Raw genomic sequence first — 25,453 nt, forward strand, 5'->3', positions numbered from 1 at the left:
AAAAGATAAACATAATAAAAAGAATATAATAATATGGTTGCACCAATATGGCACATATAATAGGGGAAAACATAAATAAAAAATATTGGTTGTATACCGTATGGGCCGTTTTCCTTTAACAAAGGCAATATTAACAGAAGGAAAGTTTTGCATGAACTACTTTCTAGTTGGTTAATCCCTAACTTTTAACTTTTACAGATCCATTTGGCTGGGTCCATATTAAATACGTACATGAATAATACCTACTTAGTTTTTATTTACAATTTACAACAATTGTCAACAATCAAGATACCTACAACTACATTTGGCAATCCAAATGTTAAATGTTGATTTACCCAATCTGGGTAGAAATGGATAAAAATTTAAAAATATAGATAACTAAAACATTGTAGGCTTGAAGTTCCTACTTCTTTTGTTCCGAAGTTCAAGAAAAGTTAGTTCATAACTTGATATAATACATAGAACGGAAGAAATAATATTTTTCGTATATTAAAGTTTATTTTATCAAGTGTTTCAATGAAACGTTGAGAATTCGTTTCACATTTCTCAGATCCATCCAACAATCAGAACTGTGAAAACTGATACATAGTAGAAAACGAACCAGATTAAACAGTTATCGGAAATTTATAAAACATTATAAATGTTAAACCTTTGCAACATACAAGTAACAATAATCGAATTCCGTAGTAGGTACAACTTTAAATTGTGAATACATAAAAGAAGGAAAATAATATTTGACACAAAAAGGTAGACATCAGGTATCGGTAAAACAGAATACAGAAAATGAAGGTTATTTTAACTGGACGCATATCATGCTTTATTTTCTACTAAATTTAAAATTTTGGTTTGTCTAACCGAGAGACTAGGTCCTGATAAAACTGGATCCTGATCAAATTCATAAAATTCAAATAAAATAATGGGAGGTAAAAAAAGGGCACAATACAATACTATTCCAATATGCATGTAAATGTGCGTCTTTTCTTACGAAATTCCTCTATGGAGTTTAGATTAGGACTAGCCATAGATTCGGTAAGCTCCCTTAAAAGTGAACACTATTAAAGGATACTTTTTAGGAATAAGACCTAGAATTCTATGACCTTAAAAGTGAACACTATTAAAGGATACTTTTTAGGAATAAGTAGACAAGCAGAGGTTCTCAGTGGACAGTACCACCTGACGTACTTGCGGTTGCTCGGAATATTATCAGACGTGGATTCGATTCCCGCCCGGGGACTGAGAGTGCGTACCACTGTTGGTACCCGCAGGTCATCCACGGCCTAATCTGGCCCCCGGAGCTAATTCCAATAATAGGCATGGATTTTTTTTTTTTTTTTTTTTTTTTTCTTAAGAGGTTTGACAGAGGGAACGTAACTCTCTCGACCCCGCACCACACCTTAATGGAGCAGTTGTTTCATGGGTAAGAAATAAAAATGGCGGTGAAACAATTTGGCCCGGTTCGAGTATTTTTTCGTGAAAATTTTTTTGACGATTTTTTACAATCTAAAAATCCAGATTTTTTTAAATCGGTTCGAGTTTCCAAAATTTTCACGACAAAAACAAACATTCTCGAACTCGAACCCGATTACAGCAGCCACATAGGAAATTTTTCAAGATTTTTCACCAAAATGAGATTTTCAAATCAGCTGATCGAAAAAAAATTTTGAACCCAATTTTTTTTTTTCAAATTCTTCTTTCTCGAACGGATTTGTCGAAAATTTGCCGTTTTTGACAAAAATTTCGACTTTTTTTCAGAATGTAAAAATTGCTCGAACCGGCCCTTTATTATTTGACAGCTTCGGTACATGGAGGAAAACCCGGTGGGTAATCACCCCTTCTGGTTACTCACCAGTAGCCGATGATGAATATAGTGGATAGTTGCCATCACCGAAAGGTGCATTGTTGGCTGACTTTTTCTTCTTCAGTTTTTGTTTGCTCTTCGAACACAGGAAATTCGAACTAAAGAAATGGATGGGAGAGGTAGACTTATCCTTGTCTGTTATGTCACTGTTAATACTGCGCTTGAGCTGTTCCCGTCTGCAAGGAAATAAAATAAATTTATTAATACAATCTCTCTCAAATTCTTTGTGGTAAAGCAGAGCTTTTTCACAACTTTTGTGGATATCACAACATTACTAAGTGTCTCCTTTGCAATCAATTTCCGCATTTCAATATTTTTTTTACACTGGTAATGTCGCCACTGGGCGCTAATCGATTAAAGTAGCTACTCAATTGTCCTCACGAGGCTGAGTGCATCCCGAACTCCAAACACAGAGCCGAAAAAACCTCGGTCCCGTCGGGAATCGAACCCGGGACCTCCTGCGTGCAAGCCTAGTGCCTAGTGTGATACCCACTCGGCCAAGGAGGTTGCTTGGGTGAGTACCATAGTACATAATACAGGGTGCGGCGCGGTTATTTACTTTTTTGAAACTTCGATTAAAAAAAGGCTGTTTGGCCTTGACGACCGCCATTGACGATACACTCTGGAGGCGATTTCTGAGATTTCGCTCTACTCTTCCAACATTGCAAGAGGTATGCGGCCTATGTTGTGCTTTAACTCTTCAATGGTTCTTTTACGATCATTGTAAACTTTGGATTTAAGGAAACCTAACGGGGTTATTAACATTCACCGCGAAATAGGCAGCATACCTGTTGCAATGTTGGAAGAGTAGAGCGAAATCTCAGATATCGCCTCCAGAGTGTATCGTCAATGGCGGTCGTCATTTGAATGGTGGACTGTTCAAACCTTCATAAAATCAAATTTCCCACATGTCTTGATAATAATTCAGCATTAATCATCAATTAAGAATAACAGCCTTTTTTTAATCGAAGATTCAAAAAAGTAAATAACCGCGCCGCACCCTGTATGTATTATGCTGAGTCGGAACAAGCGTAAAGAAAAGAGAGGGAGGGAGAGATAGACAAAGAGGTACAAAGAGCGAGATAGGAAATAGTAGAGTTGAGACAAATTCAAAAATGATAGAACAAATCTTAGGTCCGTGTTAAAGTAAAATAAATGATTTCAAATCAGTGACCTCCGTGGCCAAGTGGGTATCACACTAGACTTGCACTCCAGAGGTCCCGGGGTCGATTCCCGGCTGGGTCGAAGTTTTTTCGGCTCTGTGCTTAGAGTTCGGGGTGTACTCAGCCTCGTGAGGACAAGTGAGTAGCTACTTTAATCGAGTAGCGACCAGTGGCGGCATTACAAGTCAAAAAAACAAGCGATGAGAAATATGATGATTGAGTAAATGAAATAAAATAGCATACCCCTTAAACAAAATGAGTGTAGAAGGGTTGTAATATACCAGCATCTTGAGAAAAACACCGCGCGATCACGATCAGATAACCTGCTTAAGCACTTGTAAAACACTGCTTTTAGACGGACTATGTCCACCCCGGGCCCTCATTTTAGTGCCGTATACGGGTTTTACACCCAAGAGTTATAGCAGTCTATTTTTTTGTCGTTACCCGCCTTTTCCCCCCTCGTTACACCCAAGGGTTACAGTCAAAACCAGTTGGCCTCAAAGCGATCACTCTAAAGCTGATTGAGAGGCCGACGAAAAACGCCGACCCCATCTGAACATGGGAAAAGGCATAAGCGCTAGGCCGTGGGTTCGATTCCCGCCCGGGGCGGATTTTATTCTAAACAGGTAAGGTTCGTTCTCGGAAAGGCTGGCTTTCTCCTATCCTGTCTTCCTTCTCTCTTCTTTTTCGGGATGATAAGACCTTGGCAGTTACAGTTCCCTCTATTAAACTTTTTTATTTATTTATTTATTTTAGTACGTCTATTCCATTCAAGTTACCTTGAAGTTATCGCCCCTGCGGATTCGTTTCTGCTTCAACAATTCAAACGGAGGAGGCGCCACAAATATCACAAATGGTTTCAAGTCAGAACTCCGCAGGATTTTCAATGATTGAGGATGAAGATTGAGTACGCAGATTTTGCCTGCGTTGACCACTGTTCGAATTGCGTCCAGTGATGTACCTGTGAGAGAGGAAAGAACGGGAAGATGTCAGTAAGCATCTACTCGGACAATGAAAATCGACAAAATCTCTTTTCCTGTGACGAACGACACTTTTACCTCCAAAATCATCTACGCTTTCATATCGCTTTCCACCTACTGATTCTAAGGTCCGCCGATTTAAGTTTGAGAGAGTGGAGTTGAAGCAGTCTATAAACGCTGCTCAATAATTCACAGGGACTTACTGGTATTGAAAGGATCTGCTAGGAATGAGACCAGCCAAGGTGTGATCTTCCTCCCCTTCCCGATAGGCTTGCCACCAATTCGGATCATCCTGGCTAATCACATGCAGGATATCCCCCTTCTGAAAACTCATTCCTAATTCTTTACAAGGTATGTACATGTCGTCTTCAGGATCGTAGTCGAAGTGAGCAATCACGTGCATCTGCAACACAAAATGAGAATGAGACAGTTAGTAAAATACAACCCAGGTGTTTGGTGATACATAAATGTATCGCCAGGACTTGAAGGGTTAATTCCATGCCCAAAAAGCCCACTCTGAGGCTTGGGTGTAAGGGCAAATAACCCTGAAGTTTGGACTAAGCTATACGAATCTAGTAAAATACAAAATCCAGAGAAGGAATGAAAAAGAAACTCATAAAGTTCAATACAAATAAGCCCTTCAATAAATTAATTATTGATTGATGTTCGTCACTGTATATCAGCTAAGGGGTTATACCCTTCATTCGGTGACTGACAAGCTACGCGTCTCCTCACATTAACCTTACCCAGTCTTTGAATCCCGTCCGGAATACAAAACCAGCTCCTCCGGGTTGAAAGTCTGAGCTATCTTAAGGTATCTACTTCGTAACCTAGGGTCAGTGCTTGAAAAGGGTGGGGATTTAGGTAGTGAGATAAATCATAGAGTGCAGTGGGGATGGATGAATTGGAGAAAGCTGAGTGGAGTGCTGTGTGATAGGAGAGTTAGTTGTAGGATGAAAGGAAGATTGTACAAGAGAGTGGCCATTACGACCCCTAAGTCTTTAATTTCTCTCTCTCTTTGGAGTGGTACATTATTGATGTGGTGTTTGTAGAATAGGATTCATCTTTCTATGGAATATTATGGTTTTACATTTATTGACATTTAGATCCATTTTATTGGTTTGACACCATTCATGTAATTTATTGAGAACATTTTGCAAACTCATAGTGTCCTCTCTGCTTACTATTTTCTTGCCTAGTTTTTTGTCATCAGCAAAAAGCCAAAAAGGGGTGTCAATAGTGTATTGTATGTCATTTATGTACAAATTAAACAATAGACCACTGTTGTGTCCGCCTTGAGGGCTCCCCGATGTTACATTGAAAGGGTTAGAGTAATAAGCTTTTGAATTTTTCGAGACTTTATACAAAACTTGTTGTGAGCGGTTTGAGAGGAAATCGCAAAACCATGATAATAGTGGATCCGCGATTCCGTACGCGCTCAATTTTGCGATTAGTATGTTTAAATTCAATTTGTCAAAAGCTTTGGAATAATCAGTCAGAATACAGTCAAATTGAGCTCCGTCATCAATAACGTCATTAACATAATCAGTAAAAGACACAAGATTGGTAGTGGTGGATTTCATAGGGACAAATCCGTGTTGTTGTTGCGCGAGTAATGGTGATAGAACGGGAGAAATTTTCTTGTACACCAGTTTATCTAATATCTTAGGAATGGTTGAGATCTTGTTTATTGCTCTGAAATTCTTAACGTCTTGTTACAAGAAACCGTATATTCGATAGATCTTTTCTTAAACAAGGAATCTCTATGTACAACTCCTTGCCTGACAGTCTTAAAGAAGTAAATCCTGTTAATTTCAAACTTCAACTTAAAAATAAACTTCTCAGTGCTGCGCCCTACGAAATTGGAGATTTCCTGGGACGGCCTGGACTGATGGATGACTCGGGTTGGATCGGTGTGTTCGGTTTGCACTGGATCGTCCTGTTGGTCCGGTCCTGTTGAGTTCGCCTATCTAGTCTAATCTAGTCTGTTAAACCTCTACTCTTGTCTTTCATCTCCTCTTACCAACAGTAAAGGAGTACCTATCAAGCGCGCCGGGAGGCGCGCGAACGTCAAGGGTTCGCAGCACCGCCCGGCCTATATTAACACGAAACAGAATTTCATCGTTTTTCGGCATTTTCACCTCAACTTTGCTCCCACTTCCCTTCAACTTTAAGCAAATTTTATTTGATATTCCTGGTCGGACGTGAAAGTAGATGCGAAATCTCCAAAACCCGACCTTAGAATAATAATATGTAAGTGCTTATGTACTATAATACTATTTATTTATTTAATTTAATTTAATTGGGAATTTATTTGTATAAATTTACGGGAATTCCCTTTTTACAATTGAAAATTATACTAATACAATTTAACATTAAAAACTAATAGACTAATACTTAATAATAAAATAATAAAAGTATGTAGGTGGTAAGATATACTAAAAGTACATTGATTCAATTTTTAAATAATTCATGCAGCTTGTCCTTGATTTGTTTTTCTGACATAAAAAATACGTCAATGGTTGAATCTTATTTTTTAATAAAACGGGTGGGATTAAATCTGGTCCACATGACGAGTCGTTTTTTAGTGCTTTTAGGGCTTTTAGAATGTCCTCTTCCTTTATGTAAATATTTGTTAGAGGCGTAATTAGGCTGTCACGAAACTTGAATTCAGGCGGTGCTAATTGTTCACTCGAGTACACGGACGCGAAATTTTTTGCAAATAAGTTCGCAATGATATTTCCATCACACGATGATTCATTGTCAAGATGTAACATAAGAGGTAAACTTTCATCATTCTTTTTCTCGCGAATACCTAAATGACCAAAATTTTTCTGGATTTTCTTTGAATTCTCGTTCTTTTCCTTGAATATATTTTTTATAGTCCTGCTCTGATTTGTTTTTACATTTTGTTCTAAGGTCTTGAAATGCAATTTTATAACTTTGGCTACCTGTAGTTTTAAAATTTTTATGTGCTTTTTTCTTCTCAATTATTAAGTTTTTAAGATTTGGTGTAGCCCATACCGGGAATTTAAAATCACGAATTGTCTTACTAGGGACAAACTTAACGATGTTTTCTCTAAGAATATTATAAAAATACTCGGTAGCTTCGTCAACACTTTCTGCTTGTCCTAGGTCATGGTTCCAGTTTACCGATTGTAAAGACTGACTCATCAAAATATAATTTGCTTGTTTGTAACACAACACAGTTCTATCCTCATTGTTCCCGGTTCCATTAGTTTTTCTTTTGTTCAATGGAAATTTTACTTCAATATTTAATGGTGGATGATGTTCATCTACTAAAATTGGTAATCTGTCAAGACTCTCTTCAACGTTAACTTTTTGTATGTTCGAAAATACAAGGTCTAATTGAACTTGATCGCTATTGAGGATAGAACTATATTGTTTCAGATTATGGTAAAAACATAAATTTGAATACAGGGATTCAGATGGTCCTGTATGAACAGTGCAGGGATCAAGTGTTAGATCTGCTTGCCATTTTAGGTTTCGATGGTTAAAGTCACCTGTCAATATTATGTCAGTATGGGGGTATTTCGAACATACCTCATCTAGTTCTTCGGTAAAATTTAGAATAGTTTGCAGAGAGGACTTACAAGGAATGTATACATTACCTACTATAACTTGGTGGTTTTTATTTTTAACAAATACATAAATGGATTCTGTGGTCGAATTATTTGTATCAATTTGATGGGCAACGAGTGATTTCCTTGTTGCAATGAGTACGCCTCCACCATCCGATTTATGAGATGTTTGCTTCGTTCTGTCGCTTCGAAAGACATTGAACTTGGAAAAACCCAATTCAGGATCGTTGATTTCATCTGTTAACCATGTTTCTGTCAATGCGTAAATGTCGAAGTTGAGAGTAGGTATTCCAGCTTGAAGCTTATCCAGTTTGGTGCGCAATCCTCTTGTATTTTGGTAATAGATCTTCAGACAGTTGGTTCGAGAGATGTGTTTTTCAGTGATTGTTATCAAATTACTTTGATTCCTAAAGTCGTCAGGGTTCCATCTTGTGGAAAAATTGTCTGGAACATTTTTTTGTTCCTGCGTCAAGGTTGAAAGACAGAGGTTTGAAGAAGGTGAAGTGTTATAATAAGTATAACAGTTGTCAGATTCTTGCGATGTTTGTCAGACTTGATACTCGTCTGAGTAATTTTGCTGATAATGCAGTTGCATATCATTGTCATCATATCCATACTGTTCATAAGGATAATAGTAGTACTCGTAGTTCTGTTGATAGTTATCGTTCTGTGCTGACCAGTGCTCTGTTTGGTTAGAAGTTTGTCTTGAAGCTACAGGGTGGGTTTGTTGTGTATTTTGATAATTCCATCTTCTTCTATACTCTTGGTTTGTATTGTCCTTATTCCATCTTTTGAAATGAACGTTTCTGTTGTTTTTATTTTCTTTGGTGCCTTCTTTTGGTTTCCATGATGATTGATAATAATAACTGTTATAGTATTGATTACGATGTGGATACTTTTGATATTTTTGTTGACTCAACGATCTTTGATTGATTTCTGCTTGATATTTTCGGTGGAATGATCGTATGGCTTTACTAATCTCGTTACAAATCTTGATTTTCCCATTTCTGTTGATTTCGATCTTATTCTCGTAATCCCAGGATTGTATAAGTTCTTGTGGTTTATAAACGACAATATGTTTGTATTTTTTTATATGGTCAAAGACCATCTTATTCACTGAATTGATATGAAAATTGAGGTTCACATTATCATATCTATCCGGAATTTGTATGAGATGGATAGTGCTGTTTGCAAATTGTTTCGCTATTATATTTATGGCTTGTTTTATTAATTTTTTTGGCGTTTTCTGTATGTCATTGCTCCCTGCAACTAGTATGAGATGTTTGCATTTCAATGTTTTTATTTCATTTAGTGTGCTGATATCAGATAATGTGATCTCAGTGTTGCAGTATTCCATTATATGAAGATTATTTGGTATTTTCTTCTCAAGTGTAGGTTTCAAGTTTGTTGCGTGTTTGTCTCCAATGATCAGGATATCTGTTTGTTTTTCTATTTCTTGTATCAGATTTGATGTATTTCTTTTGGTATTTACATTTAATTGTGAAGGTTCTTGTATTTTATGTAAAATTTTCTCTATGTTTTTCTCAATTGTCAATATTTTTGCTTCCATTTCTTTTCGTGTCATGTTGTTTCCTTCTGTTTGATATTGTTTGGGGTTCGTAGATTTTCTTGTTGTATAAAATATAGAGTTCTCTGGACTGCTGTTTTCAGGGGATGAGAAATATGCGTTCTTATTGTGTTCATTAGTTTGTGGTGGATGTGAATTATTTGCAGACCGAGGAGGTGTATGAAACTCAATCACGTTTGTACTAGTATTGTGTTCATTTGTTTCTTTGATTTCTTCTGCTAGTGACCGAACTTCTTCAATTCTGCTTATTTCATTTATTTTGGTCTTCAACTCTACAATTTCTTTGCTCTTTTCCTTTATGGTTCTTTTTTCATTATCTAGAATTTCTTCATTTTCAGCAATCATACTGTTGATCTCTTTGTTTTTCTGTGCTAGTTGGTCTTTTAAGTATTCAATTTCATTTTCCATTTCCGTCGATTTTATAGCTAGAGAATTGTTTAATTCAGACATCTCATGAATATGTTTTGACTTATTTTTTATACTATCTGCTATAGAGTTAATTATATTTACTAGAATGGTGGCATCACAGATTTCTTTTGCTTGCATTTTTTGATGTATGAATTGTAGTTCTTGATAAATTCTTACAAATAATTCTTTGTCTTCATTTGAGAGATATTCGGCATCATCATAGTTTTTCACCATTGTAAAACTATTTCTTAGTATCTTGAACATTGTTGAGATATTGATACACCTGGTATAACGTCTGTATATGCAATAGTGTAGTACTTACAGCTTGTTTATTTTTATCACTAACATAGTGCACTCATATCGGGTGGAAACGTGCTTTGGAATGTAAACAAACTGACTAGTTCTAATTGTAAAAAAAAAACTTCGATGTAACGATTAAAATAAAATCGAAAAAGACTTTAAAATGATTTTTAGCCTTTGTATGTTTTTCAAAATGTTTGAGAAATTATTCATAAAATGGGGGTGAAATTTCTTATTTTTTCTATATAACTTGAACTTGGTTAGCACTTGAGGTTGACTTGAAAAATATATACAGGGTGGTCCAGAATTATAGGGACAACGGCCTACAGTAGATATATGGGATCATTTCCAACAATAATCATTCCCATATGCATGAGCGGTTTCGATCGGTTCTCTAGATAACCGCCATTTTGTGTGTTTTGGGGAAAATGAGAGGCACCCTCAGAAAAAGTTGAATAACTTTTTTTCTACTTGTCGTAAAAAGAAACGGTTTTCATTTTTGAAATTTGCACAAAATTTTAAATCTAGAACAATCATAATAATATGCAAAAAAATACAAACTTACCTATTTTTAGGAGTGATTCTCTCCAAAGTTTCAGTTTTTGAGATTTTTTGACCAACTTTCCGCTTGAATAACTCGAAACTTTTCCCCCATAAACAGAAATCTGGTGTTCTCATCAGGAAAAATTGTGTCTGTTTTGGTTGCCTTTTCATTATACATCAAGATTGTCGAAATCGTTTACGACGACCGAAACCGGAGATACAACAAAATGTTTGGCGATAAAACGCGATGTGCACTACACAAACTATCACAGTATTCATAAGGAAATTGTTGGTACTTAGACTCGAACCACTAACGCGTTCAGAATCGACAGTACATAAGAATGTTCATATTCCGAAGTCAGATGGTTTCTTGGTCGCCACAAAGAATTCCGCAATTGGCTAGACTATTTTCTTATGATTTTCTTTCTTTTTCTCATTAAATGTAATTAATGTTCGAAGCCACATGAACATATAGAAGTGTGATTGAGTCTCTCTCACTCTCAGTACGTCTTTCTCTCTCGCTTTCTCTTTCTCTCTCTCTCTCTCTCTCTCTCTCTCTCTCTCACTCTTTCTCTCTCTCTTTTTTTCTCTCTCTCTTTCTCTCTCTCTCTCTCTCTCTCTCTCTCTCTCTCTCAATTGTTTCTTGTAATGCTGCAATGATATTTATGTTGCATGAAATATGACATGAAACAATATGTTGAATTACTTCCCCGGCTTACAGGGTGTTCCAAAAAGTTTAGAATTGAATGAATTGATGCTGCAGTCCTGCCTGAGAGTAATTTCATAAATATGGCTCCAACTTCTGGATTGTCCATTGCCCAGATGGTCACCGCACCGATCCGGACACCAACCACGAGTAATGTATGAACACCCTGTATACAAATTTCAAATATAGGGTTGTACATTTAGGTACCTTCTGGTACAAAAATATATGATCTGTGAAATGAAAATGATCTTGTAGAAACAACAGAGATTTATTTTCCCTTTCTTGTTATGACTATGATACAAGCTGAGATTTGCAAATTTTGCAATTTACAGTGATTAGCAGCTGATACCTGTTTGCAAATTTCGGAGATTGGGTGCATTATACGACAGTGTTGATAACTTACAAGCAGTGGCGTAGCGTCCATGTAGGGCGTGTATGGCGGCCATACACTCAAAATTTACTCAAACACCCTTAAATAGGTACATCAGACTCGAACGGCGCTAATACAACTTTCCCGGGCCTAATAAAAATTTCAAACGTCCTTCTACTACCTTGCTCTCAAATTTTACCTTATTTACCCATTAATGGCCAATAGCCCCAACAGTGGCGTAGCGTCCATGTAGGGCGTGTATGGCGGCCATACACTCAAAATTTACTCAAACACCCTTAAATAGGTACATCAGACTCCAAAAAATTGGGGTCAAGGAGGCCGCTGGTCCCCCCAAGAGGACCCCTTCCCCTACCTTCGAGCTTAATTTTTCTCCTGTAATACGCCAGGCCAAGTTCCAGTAAGCACGCCTGTGTATCTTTACACGAACCGATTCGGCAAGTTTTTCTCACCTTCATAGATCGACTTCCTCTGGAGATGAACTTTTGAAATTCAGGTCAGTTTTAGAGGAAATAAATTCTTTTTGAAAACCATTTTTGAGACGAATCGTAATACGTCACTCAGAAGACAATATGGTATTGTGTTAGAAATCCCCTCGAGCCCTTCAATCTGAGCTCACGGCAATACGCCAGGCCAAGTTCCAGTAAGCACGCCTGTGTATCTTTACACGAACTGATTCGGCAGGTTTTTCTCACCTTCATAGATCGACTTCCTCTGGAGATGAACTTTTGAAATTCAGGGTCAGTTTTAGGTACTTACCAGGAGTTCATTAAATGATAGAAGCTCAAAGGAAAGAGAGAGATAGGAGATAATCACAGTTGAGACGAGTTCAAAGCGAGCGGAAAGGAAAGAGTGAGAGAGAGAGGAAGAGAAAGAGAAATATAGAGCGAGATAGGGTAGAGAAGTGCAAAGGAGAGAGCGAGATAGGAAATATGTAATAGCAGAGTTGAAATAAGTTCAAGGTCACACGACGCATGTACGTTATAGGAGACGACAGGTTGTTCTACCGGGTTCATAATATTGGGAGTCAAATTCATCACTATAGCATCGTGAGCGCTTAACGTCTGATCCATGTCTTCTAGAATATTGATACATTCCGAAGCTTCGGGCAGTGAACACGATTCTAACACTTTGATACTCTGCAAAAAGGAAATCAAACGTGAAAATTTTATGTAAAAAAAAGGAAAAGAAAAAAACAGAGCTAGAATCTAGATAAATTAGCTCTTAATAAAAATGGAAACGAAGTAAGAGAATCGGCTCTCGTTAAGTCTCCTTTTTCAAACTTAAAAGTCATACGTAGCGTAAGTAGATACCTAACTACCTACGAGACGTTTTTATTATTTTTTAGCATTTCGGGGCAAAGTCCAAAGTTTAGGTGGGTCTGCGCGACGCGGCGGAAAGCTTCTAGTGCTTTTTGTCTCACTAGAAAGCTTCTCCCTATTAATACTCATTTTCATTTCTACCCTAGCAGATACCTACAAGATAGGAATCCCACTATGGCAGTCTTCTTCTTCCTAGCCTTTACCTATTTAAATAGGGTCGCCATATGGCATATGGCCTACTACGGCAGTATGGCGATATATTTTCCAACCTACTAGTCTACTACTCGTATTGTGTTATGTAATTTATGAGTTTCCGCGATTTCAATTTGCAGATGATTATCTCTACCATGTCCTTCCACATGAACATAAAGCACGTGTTTCAGACTCGTTAGTTCTTTTTTTTCCTAGCACAGGCGCTCTAACGCGAAAGGAGGGGAAACAAGCTTCACAAGAGGGAAAATTGCAAAGAAAAATACGGCTTGTGCTTCCCCTAATGAAACTCACCGTAATAAGACTTTTCATACTCTCCATGTTCGATGAACTTCCTCGCCAGAATGTCCAATTCGAATTGAGCGCGGGTTATGAAATGGTAGTCCTGGCCATCCACTTCTCCGTCTTTCATTGGTCTACTAGTGTGCGGAATAGCGGCGGCAAATCTATCCGAATCTTCCATCAGTCTTTGCCGTAGTTCGTGTCGGCCGATATTAGGCGGCCCTATGAGAACGATCGGCCTCTTCTCATTAGATCGGGGATAATACAGGGATACCTCTTCGTATGTGAGAATCTCGTCAACGTCGAAGTCTGAAAAATCGGGCATTAGATAGAAACAGTTTTATTATCACAGCATTACCAAGTGCCTCCTTTAAACTGTTAATTGCCATCTATTGGGATAAGGTAGAGTAAAAAAAGAAGAAGAAGAAGAAGAAGAAGAAGAAGAAGAAGAAGAAGAAGAAGAAGAAGAAGATCTACTTCGTAACCTAAACAGTACGAATCATGAACTCACCAAATTTTCTCTAGAATTTGTTCGCTTCGTGTTCGTTTCCGGGTTGGGCAGAACCAACATGGTCATCTGCTCGTATCATCAATCATTTTAAGGTGCGCCCAAACATAGTCGACCAGCCGTCAATCGACCAAGTGAATTTATGTTGTCGAAGCAGTGTGGACGGTTCAGCCGACATCGATCGACGGCCGGTCGACTATAGGTATGTGAACAACTTATTGTTTCATTATAAATTTACATTAGTATAAATGGTTTCTTCAGATTAATTTGGGCAAGGGCAAGGAAAATCTAGACCCTTGACAAATACGAGTGTGCTCAGTGTGCCTGAAGGCATGTGATGTTTTCCATGCCTCTCGACCCATGGTCATCTCTTGACCCGTCAATCCAACTAAAATATCACAGACAATATGAATACTTTTGCCTCGAATCTCTATGCCATTAATTTCGAGGATCTCGTCTCCTTCGTGAAGAAGTCCTGTTCTGTCTGCCAGGCCACCCTTGACAACTCTCCCTACTATGACAGCATCGCCTTCATTCCTGATCGTTGCTCCCTGGAAATTAAACAGAAAGTATCGATTAGATTATTAGCCTTAGCAGAAAAAAAAAACATTGTGTAAGAACTAAGAAAGTCGTAAAACTAAAATGAAGCTGTAAAGGTACACGCTATAAATCGTGGCCATAAAACAGTAAATAATGGCTAAAAGCTATAAATATTGCTAGGTACCCAGTCATAGCATAGTTCTAGATATGAAATTCGATATCGTTCCAGTTGTAGGACAAGCCTTTAAAATTGTTCAGGCTTAGCTCTGTCTACAGAGGAGAAAGGAAAGTGAAATCCGAGGTAGGTTCCCACTTATTTTCTAACTAATAGTTGTACAGAACTGTAAATTACACAGAACGGTATAAATACCTACATATTTTCAAGTGAATTTGAACTTTGGTTTCATGAACGGTAAACTTTCAAATTCTGAGGGAAGGAACCCACCGTACGTACGAGTAGAATACTTAGAATATACGAGATTAGGTACCTTGTTTATCCTGCTCGAATGAGCAAAGCCTCTTCACCCCAGCAGTCTAAACAAGGTCTCGTGCTATATTATTGTTAGAAGGGGAAATAAATTCCTTTTGAAAACCATTTTTGAGACAAATCGTAATACGTCACTCAGAAGACAATATGGTATTGTGTTAGAAATCCCCTCGAGCCCTTCAATCTTAGAGTTTGGATCCTTGGGCCCCCCACCTGTCCTACACGCCTTACACTTGACTTTAGACCACGCTACGCCACTGCTTACAAGTAATAGAGTATTCTTTTGGAAGGTAGTAAGTCTACCTTGTAAGCGCTAGGTCGCGGGTTCCCGTCCGGAGCGGACTTTATCTTGTTAAGGTTCGTTCTCGGAACGGCTGACTATGTCCTCGTCCACTCTTTGATTTCAGGACGATAAGACCTCCATAGACCTCCGATAAGACCTCCATAGACCTCCGATAAGACCTCCATTCAGGACGATAAGACCTCCATTGTTATACATAGCTCTCTCTATCAAATCTCTCTCTTTTCCTCCTACTCAGGGGACCAAGTTAAATATGACGCGGATAAGTAGGTAAGTAATCAGGGGATCAAGTTAAATATATAAATAAGTAAGTTAATAAGTAAGTTCCTAATGAGTACAGTACTTATAAATAAGTAAGTTTCAGAATATAAATTAGTAAGTTCCTTATGAGTACAGTGTACAGTCAGTACACATATGAAAAGCGGAATTAATAAACGCTTTCGAATTACATTTTACCCATGGAGCTTATATTGCGAGACATATTAAAAACTTAGCCTATTTTATGGGTTCTCATAAACATAAGTAATATTATAAGTATTAAGTAATATAAGTGTCTGTAAATGCTATGTATTCGCTTACGTCAGATAAATATGGGTACTAAATTGAAAATCTCAAACGTATTACATTTTTGTCTCTGCATCAGAATAATGCAATTTCTCCCTCCCTCTGTTTTTCCCTCTTTCTCCCAATGTCCCTTCACTCCCTAACTTAGCTCTTAATAAAAATGGAAACGAAGTAAGAGAATCGGCTCTCGTTAAGTCTCCTTTTTCAAACTTAAAAGTCATACGTAGCGTAAGTAGATACCTAACTACCTACGAGACGTTTTTATTATTTTTTAGCATTTCGGGGCAAAGTCCAAAGTTTAGGTGGGTCTGCGCGACGCGGCGGAAAGCTTCTAGTGCTTTTTGTCTCACTAGAAAGCTTCTCCCTATTAATACTCATTTTCATTTCTACCCTAGCAGATACCTACAAGATAGGAATCCCACTATGGCAGTCTTCTTCTTCCTAGCCTTTACCTATTTAAATAGGGTCGCCATATGGCATATGGCCTACTACGGCAGTATGGCGATATATCTTCCAACCTACTAGTCTACTACTCGTATTGTGTTATGTAATTTATGAGTTTCCGCGATTTCAATTTGCAGATGATTATCTCTACCATGTCCTTCCACATGAACATAAAGCACGTGTTTCAGACTCATTAGTTCTTTGCCATTTACTTTGTCAAAATATAAAACAAAGTGTAATAGGTTGGGAAAACAACGTTGGTTATACGAGTATATATAAGTAGGTACTATCGTTTTTTTATGACATAGAAATAGCTTCCATCTAATAGGTTACCCACTGAGTAACGTAACCTTGTTGGCTAACTTACCTCCTTGGCTAATGATTGCAAGTGTGACGTCAGAGGTATTGCTGTTTCACTTTTAAACGAATAACTTTGCTGTACAGCATTGTGTAAGAACAATGCTCTTCCGAACTCTGGACTTAATATTAGATTCTGTACAAGTTGCAGTTTGGATTCTGGAACGGCCGTGCCTTCCAGTTGATTTAACTTCTTCAAGTTAACCATAAGTCTTTTGATGGCGGACACCGTTTCTCCATAATCTGAAAGAAGGAAGAATAATTCACAGTTAGAAAGCAACCTCCGTGGCCGAGTGGGTATCACACCACACTATATATACTTGCACGCCGCGCCAGGTATCACACCACACTATATATACTTGCACGCCGCGCCAGGTATCACACCAAAATAACAAAATACCTAGAGTACCTAGACGGACTCTCGTTAAAAATAATAACAAATATACCTATAGGTCTGTTACTCGTCTAGGTATTCCTAGATAACGAAATTTCATTTTCAATGATTCAAATTTAATAAACAGAACAGAAAAAACAAATAAACAAACCTTATAATAAAACAAGTCCTTGTATTTTTTCTCACTTGCAGGTAAAGTCGACACCATAGCGATCTAGCAACTATTGTGAATCATAGCACTAAAAAACTATTACGATATTTACTAATTGACAAACACGAACCCATCTTATCAGTATAGTCATGTGCGGTTGTGAAAACCTTATCACCACTGAGTGCTATGATAATTTTTCATATGACACCTTCAAACGTACCGGGGACATTATTTCTATAGTACGGTTTGAATAGAGAATCAAATACAGTGTTGCCGAAGCAATTTAGAAGCACCTTAAAGCGTATTCGATCATGTGACTTTTTTATAGTCAACATGGCTGACCCAATGAGATTCCGCTTTGGACGTCCACACTTGCTCCGCAAAGCGGAATCTCACAATCTCATTGGCTCAGCCATGTTGACTATAAAAAAAGTCACTCAATCGAATACGGCTCAATTTAAGGTAAGCTCTATGTTCCATGATATCCGCTTCACTCTGTTTTTAGCCTTAAAACAGTCCACGGCAAAAGTATTTTCCATTGAAAAAAGAAGAAAATTACACACAGTGATGCACTGCACTCTATTTTGCGCAGGTGAAAAAATCTGTCATCTGGCAACAACATACACAAACAATTTCTTTCTTTACCACAACTATAGTACAGTATTTACCTATGAAGGTTTATAGTCTGGTTATACCCAGTTACTGCCTAGGTACTTGATATACTCACCCAGGGTATACAATCTCCAGTCAAGGTACTTTTTTAGCTCTAAGAATACTCGGAGACTGTTCCCGCATAGTCTTTTAACGTTCTCAGAGGTTAATAAACACTGTGACGTGAGATTATAGACGGTATATCGTAAAAATCGAAAATTAATTAGTGCATAACTGTTAAAAAAAGAAGAAGCAGAAGAAGAAAAACAGCAAGAAGAAGAGGAGGAGGAAGAAGACAAAAGAAGAAGAAGAGCTGTACAAAATACAAATTGTGCCAATTTTGTCTGTGCTCTGGATACTGATTTTGCCTCGTGCGTACGAAATATAATTCTGTGATACGCACTAGGCTACGGGCTAACCTTCAATACCAGTTAACATGCAGATTTTAGTTGTAGCCAAAACCAAATGTCAGCCCAAAGCAATCACCCTAGTTAGGGCTAATTGAGAGGCTGACGAAAAACGCCGACCCCGTCTGCTAAAAGAGGGGAAATGAGCTTCAGAAGAGGGGAAATCGTCTCAGTTTCGAAAATGAAAATACGACTTTTCATTCCTATAGGTAGGATAAGGAAAGTTAAAAATGGAGTAAGGCCTTTTCAAACATAATGGCTTGACGGAAAGCCCAACTGCCATTCATCGAGCTGCAATCATCTGTATTTATTTTGAGGGAGCAAAGGGAGGTGGAATACCTTCAGTCCATTTTCTCAATTTTCATTGAACAGTTCATCTTCCACGGAGAATGCGTCGTTCACAACTCCCGACTTGTTTTCCAGGACTTGCAGTTTCCGGGAACCGCGTAGGGACCGGTTGAGGAATTCGTTTTGTTCGGCGATTTTGTCATCGTTCTCTTTCTGCTTTCGAATGACTTCCTGGAATTCAGAAATTTAGTAAGTTAGTAGAAAGATAAGTCCACAAAAATGGTAAAGAAGCTCTCAGCTTCACCACAGATAATTCAAGACGATTTGGGAAAATAATTTACGTTTGTCATTTACACTCTGTATGTTAAAGGTTTGTGTTAGGAGAAGGCTTAGAACAAGATACTGTCTATACTGTCTATTCAGAGGATATTATCATTATTCAACCTACATATGTCCACATGAACACCTCAAGACATACCCACATCTTAGAAAACAAAGAACACAATAACAGAAACCATAATACACTCAGCAGAAAATGTTATCTTGAATAAGAGTCAGAACTGTCCAAGAAAAGTGATCCTAGGTGCCAAGTAAGTAGTGATAATAAATTATTACTAGGGTTAAAAAAAGTTTGATTGAGGGGAAACGTCTTAAAGGTCTTATCGTCCCGAAAACGAAGAGAGAAAGAAGACAGGACAGGAGAAAGCAAGCCGTTCCGAGAATGAACCTCATCTGTTTATGATAAAATCGGCCTCGGGAATCGAACCCCGCGACCTAGCGCTTCCACAAGGCAGACATCCAAGCTAACTAGGCTACCAGTGTTTCAATGAACTGTACATAGAAATCACGAGAAGATTAAATTTTAGATAATATAATTTCAGGTGTTCACAGGTTAATTTATAATCAGCAGTGTACATTTTCACCTGGAGCACCTGGGAAATTTTAGACCTTATCGTCCTTATCACAAGACAAAATGCAATTTTAATGTGCTTTATTTTCCAGAAGTCGATTAAAATAACCAGGTGGGATTTATGCTAGTTAGAAGTTAGGTGCATAGTTAGAAGTAGTGTCAAAAGGCAACTCCGCAAGATAATCAAAATCAACAAGTAGCTCAGCGGATATAGTACTAGATTTTTGTACGAATACCTACGAGCCAAAATACAACTAGGGATTTCAGTGGCGTAGCGTCCATGTAGGGCGTGTATGGCGGCCATACACTCAAAATTTACTCAAATACCCTTAAATAGGTACCTACGTCAGACTCCAAAAAATTGGGGTCAAGGAGGCCGCTGGTCCCCCCAAGAGGACCCCTTCCCCTACCTTCGAGCTTAATTTTTCTCCAACAGCTGTGTCCCGGACGGTAAGTCTAACTACAACATTGTCACTTACCTGGTATTTGCGGATGCTATTGAGTTGTTCCTTGGTCGGTGCCTCCACAGGGGGAGGAGGAGGGACATGGTTATTCACATTCCTCACAGGTATCTGAGGAGGGGGAGAGGTGGGAGGTTGAGGAGGGGCTTTATTCCGCGGAGGGACTGGCTTGTCCAGCTTCAAATGATCCCGAGGAGGTGGGGCGGGCTTCGGCTGGATGACAGTCATGGGGATTCCGTTCTGGAAACCGAGAAATAAATTAGAGTCTTCCTCAATAAACATTGGACAAACAAGCAATAACGAGTAGAGAAGAGTCAGCGCAAATGACTTACTGTCAGTAATGTTAAAACGCCTTAAAGGAGACAAAAAAGACGTCAAAGACCATCGCAGTGAAGCCTATGAAGTAGATTTGTGTAAACTCAACCCATCCTTTAGGGCTGTTTGCCCCTACATCACCCAAGGCCAGCCACTCACCATCAGGTACACCTGATCACGTATAGCTGAAAAGGTCCGAATGTCAGGTCTACCTGATACCTTATGAGCACACACACTCTATCAGGTAGACCTGAGACCTGATCATTTCTATCTGACTAGCTGGCCTAAGCCTCAAAGTGGGATTTTAGCCTAGGAAGTAAGTATTCTATCTTACCTGAACCCTCTCAGCGGATCTGGGCGGAGGATAGCGAGGTGGCGTTTTCGTTCTCGCAATGAAAGTCTCAGGAACGTCCACTGCCATCTCCCGATGAGGTCCACTGTCCATGCCTGAGATCATCCTCATTATACTGGAATATTCATCGTCCTCTTCTTCGTCCAGGTATTTCTTCTTCACGATCTCGAAGTCGGTCGCGTCGCTGACGATACTTGAGCCGCCACTTTGTCGTCGAATCGACCTGAGAACAGAAAACCGAAAGACGTATTCATGAAAAACGAGTTTTAACACCTTTTGGAAACTGAACACTAGACCTTCAATGGGTCATTTTGGCCCATCGGGGAGGGAATCAGCCATTTCCAATGGTATAGTACAGGCGAGACGCTGCAAAGCCATCTAGTGGTCTAACTGATTCCCGTATTTTCCTTTAAAAGAGGGGAAATGAGCTTCAGAAGAGGGGAAATCGTCTCAGTTTCTAAAATGAAAATACGACTTTTCATTCCTATAGGTAGGATAAGGAAAGTTAAAAATGGAGTAAGGCCTTTTCAAACATAATGGCTTGACGAAGGAAAAAGAAGATACCTATTAGTATGTATGTATGTATGCATATGTATAGATACAAAATAAATAATATTAAGTAATATTAGTCCATAGGTAACTTAGTAAGGTAAAAAAACCTCAAGCCTGTTGGACTCAAACCATCAACTTCCGGGTCCGTAGTCCACACCGCGCTAACAGTAGAGTTGCTGATGTTGGTTGGACTTATGGTCCTAAAAGCTGACAGTCTAAAAATCTAAAATACTCCAAATGAAGCTCTAATTAATTGTTTTACCTTGTATTTCAAAATCCACGAAACACTTTTCATTTGAACAATAAGTGCCTGGGCACCCTGTATTGATTCGCATATGCCTTACCAGTGTGTTATACTAAGTACTGAGTATCTACTGTTCATTGGAGTAGGTATAATATAGCATAGTCTATAGCAGAATGATATGATATGTCCAGTCACTAGTATGTCTTTCATATGAAAACTCTACAAACTAGCACAACTACTAAGAATCTTGTGTCAATATACATGCTTGAATGAATAGAATTCACAGCATACTACTCGGAGTTCTTGGGTTCAGAAAGTATAAGAACCTACTGCTTGTAGAGAAGTTATTGTGTTGAAAATAATACACCAGCTACCAGCTGTTGTAGGTATTCTTGGCAACTTCCATTCTTCTGTCAATTTTCTTTCCTGATTGAAACCCGGGGCAAACTTTATCCCAAACGGATAAGTTTCGTTCTCGGAACGTCTGACTTTTTCCAATCCTTTCTTCTCTCCTAGGTTTCGGAACAATATTATAATAACAAAGGACTCAAAGGAGGTCCGTTGTTAAAGTTCCCCTATCCCCTACCAAACCTATAAAAAAAAAAAAAAAAAAAAAAAAAAGCTTACCCACTACCCTGTAACCTCATCTGTTTATGATAAAATCGGCCTCGGGAATCGAACCCCGCGACCTAGCGCTTCCACAAGGCAGACATCCAAGCTAACTAGGCTACCAGTGTTTCAATGAACTGTACATAGAAATCACGAGAAGATTAAATTTTAGATAATATAATTTCAGGTGTTCACAGGTTAATTTATAATCAGCAGTGTACATTTTCACCTGGAGCACCTGGGAAATTTTAGACCTTATCGTCCTTATCACAAGACAAAATGCAATTTTAATGTGCTTTATTTTCCAGAAGTCGATTAAAATAACCAGGTGGGATTTATGCTAGTTAGAAGTTAGGTGCATAGTTAGAAGTAGTGTCAAAAGGCAACTCCGCAAGACAATCAAAATCAACAAGTAGCTCAGCGGATATAGTACTAGATTTTTATACGAATACCTACGAGCCAAAATACAACTAGGGATTTACTTAGTAAGAAATTCGGGCCCGCGAAAACTTTCCTAACTGGACAGCTCTACTAAAGGTTTATCTACTTGAATAGGAAGGCTTGAAAGCTCGCAATCAAAACAAGGTCTCGTTTATTTTACAATTATGTAGACCTGTATACATTGTGCTTTTATACAGACTACATACGCCTATAGTCCAGAACTTTAGATGAACTTAAACTCATGAAAACGCGATTGTATAATTATTGTTTACAAATGAAAATGGGAGAGTAATGTTCCCAATTTTAGTGATTTTGTTGTTTACATAGTAAAATAAAATTATAGTTAATTATTTAACTTTAGCCGATTGTTGTTCATGTTCACGAAATTAAGAAAAGAGTGCTTTTTTACTAGCCATACACCAGGGTGAAGGTTGAAATTCACGAGAAAATCCAAATCTAGGTGCCTAATTATATTAAAATGGTTGTTATGACTGTGTAATACCATTAATGCCTATCACAGGTGTAGAAGAAAATAACAATTCGTTTTCTCCCTCGTCCTCTTCTCCTTCCTTCTAGGGATCCTTTCAATAGTACTCAGTACTCACACATACAATGTCATAATTTGTTACTCACTGTACATTCAATTACAATTAGCCCTGTGTTTATTCAGAATAATCAACCAGTTTCCTTCTAGGGATCCTTTCAATAGTACTCACACATACAATGTCATAATTTGTTACTCACTGTACATTCAATTACAATTAGCCCTGTGTTTATTCAGAATAATCAACCAGTCAGCCACAGCTATACGATCCATCATGATAAACAAAACATGAAACCCAACCATCATCAATAATAATGATAAAGTACCATCGCTGTATAGCTTTATCTGTACCCAGGCAGATTCCTTGAGGTTCTTTGCTGACCTCTGTGTTATATTACATGCTAAATCCTCTCAGAATATGCATTGTATTCAAGGCTGATGCTTGCTAAGTTGAATTCCGTAGGATGACACAATAGATTCAGACAATGTTAGCTGAATTCCACTAACAAATCACTACAATCCGTACATGATCTATCAAATATGTCCCCAAGACCTTATCTAGACTGGGGGGGGTAAAAAGACTTTTCAGTCTCATCCTGAGGTATATTCTATTCTATTCTGTAATGTGTATTAATAATTAAAATAAATAATATGAACATTTTTTTTTAATCCAAAACAGAAGCTGCCTCGGTGGTATAATGGTCAAGGCGCTGGCCTGGTAATCGGGAGACTGTGGTTTCAATCCCAGCTGAGGCGAGGTATATTATTTTAAGCTCATTTATTCGAGAGTTTGACCACATAGCTAAAAGGGCTCTAAGGGTTAATCTCACCGAGTGGTTACCTTCCACTCAAGAGCTCATTTATTATACAATACATGTATTTTATTATATGGAATGGACTTAATAATGTGAAATTCTTATTATTAAAATAATATTTCCAAGAATCATGGTCGGAATCTAATATAAATACTCATAACCAAAACAAGACAGTGAAAAATATTCAAATATTTCATTTGATTTGACCAATAAAATGAGTCATTTGATGATTTACCCTTTGATATGATTTCATATTTTAAAAATTTTTATGTCTACAGCAAGTGTGCCAGAATAAATTTCGACTTGGATTATTCGAATCTATTTATATTTACAAATAAGATTTTTTTCGTATGTCATAAAGGGGAAAGTAAAAGTTATCGAGCAGAACAGTGGTTATGTGAACGTCAAGAGAATTAGACTGACGATGACTAGACGTGGCGGGTCTAATATGGCGGGATTTATAAGGTAAATATTTACTGTTTTTGGTACTCATCAATGAGAATTTTGACGTGGCTATTATACGGGACGTGAACAGTTGATCGTACAAAAAAGTCATTAATCGCCATGAAGGTATGGCGCATAGCCCCTGTTTTCTAAAGAGAATCATTTTAAAATGGAATTTTGGCTTCTGCGCAAGCACGTATGAAGTACATCGTCCAAGTTTGATAGGTATTAGATAAAAAAAAAAAATGGACAGCTGATTTTTATGATTATCCCATTTCTTGGCGTTTCTTTTCTTACACGGCGTATTTTCTCGGGCGGGGATAAACCAAACACGAACTCAGGAATCTCTCGAATCGAGAACCGGTTTTAGTCCTTAATGTCATAAGTGAGGTCTGGGTTCTGAGTCAGTCCCTCTGGTTTGAGGTTCTCAGAAGATGAGGACTACAGGACATCCAAGGTTTGGATTATGAGAGCCCATATCTACACCCAATGGCATAACACCCAACATCATAACGCACAGCCACATTCCAAAACTTTATAATGCCTGACCTCGGTGGATTTATGGACGCCTCGTAAACAGAAGGGCGTGGGTTCAATCCTGGCAAAAAAATGGATTTTTTGTCCTTTTAGTTTGAGTGGAACTCTTATTGACTTTTTTTTTCAAGGTTTTCCTTTAAGTAACAAGAGTCTCCTGAAGAGCTCTATTTAACCATTATATTCACCTGCGAACTTGCAAGTAAAAGCCGACTCTCATGCGGCCCTTAGAAGTTAGAAATCCCCTACTCTACGAGGATATGCTACCGGTCAAATACGTAACAATAAAACAGGTTCAATCCCTGGTGATGTCATAAATTTCTTTAGTGAAACGTGGGTTATCTGTTAAGACATTGTTTAGGCCAAGAAATATTTCAGTCATATCCGGAAGAAGACAATAAAAGAAGGTACATATCTCATTCCACAGTAAACAGAAGGAATAAATCAGTCTATAATGCTATAATCTCACCCCAACTTTATGGGGAGCTTAGGATATCTATTTGTAGTGAATTTATGGATGTAGATAAAGTTGAGGATTTCTATGTATAGGTAAGTAACCTTATACTTATCGGATTTTTCTTTAACTATTCTTGAGAAAAATTCCATTGAAGCAGGTATGGCTGTGATAAAGTTATTAAGAAAAAGCATGGCAGGTGTGAAAGAAAATATAAAAATAGAAGGCAAATAAAAATTTAGAAAAGAGGTATCCACATTTAAAGAAAGATAAAAGCCCAAGAAAGTTTTAAATGAGAGAATATTAAGACGAGAAAATCTCATGAGAAAGAAATTA

The 25,453-nt window shown here is 37.9% G+C and overlaps 1 protein-coding gene across 1 annotated transcript in view; it reads right to left on the reverse strand.

The window, feature by feature from the left end:
- Positions 1–3,790: 3,790 nt before the first annotated feature.
- Positions 3,791–25,453, reverse strand: part of LOC103511847 — a 45,845-nt gene continuing 24,182 nt past the window's right edge. Inside the window, exons 3-10 of the mRNA XM_026825481.1 lie at positions 20,463–20,703; positions 19,832–20,053; positions 18,514–18,673; positions 16,562–16,794; positions 14,227–14,436; positions 13,862–13,927; positions 13,363–13,687; positions 3,791–3,982 (exon numbers count right to left, since the gene is read on the reverse strand). Of these exons, the coding sequence (XP_026681282.1) occupies positions 3,792–3,982; positions 13,363–13,687; positions 13,862–13,927; positions 14,227–14,436; positions 16,562–16,794; positions 18,514–18,673; positions 19,832–20,053; positions 20,463–20,703 (1,648 nt within the window). The 3' untranslated portion in view covers position 3,791. The remainder of the gene's footprint in view (positions 3,983–13,362; positions 13,688–13,861; positions 13,928–14,226; positions 14,437–16,561; positions 16,795–18,513; positions 18,674–19,831; positions 20,054–20,462; positions 20,704–25,453) is intronic.

This window comes from Diaphorina citri, unplaced genomic scaffold (genome assembly GCF_000475195.1).
Source record: "Diaphorina citri unplaced genomic scaffold, Diaci psyllid genome assembly version 1.1 scaffold758, whole genome shotgun sequence".
Classification (NCBI taxonomy): Eukaryota; Metazoa; Arthropoda; class Insecta; order Hemiptera; family Psyllidae; genus Diaphorina; species Diaphorina citri.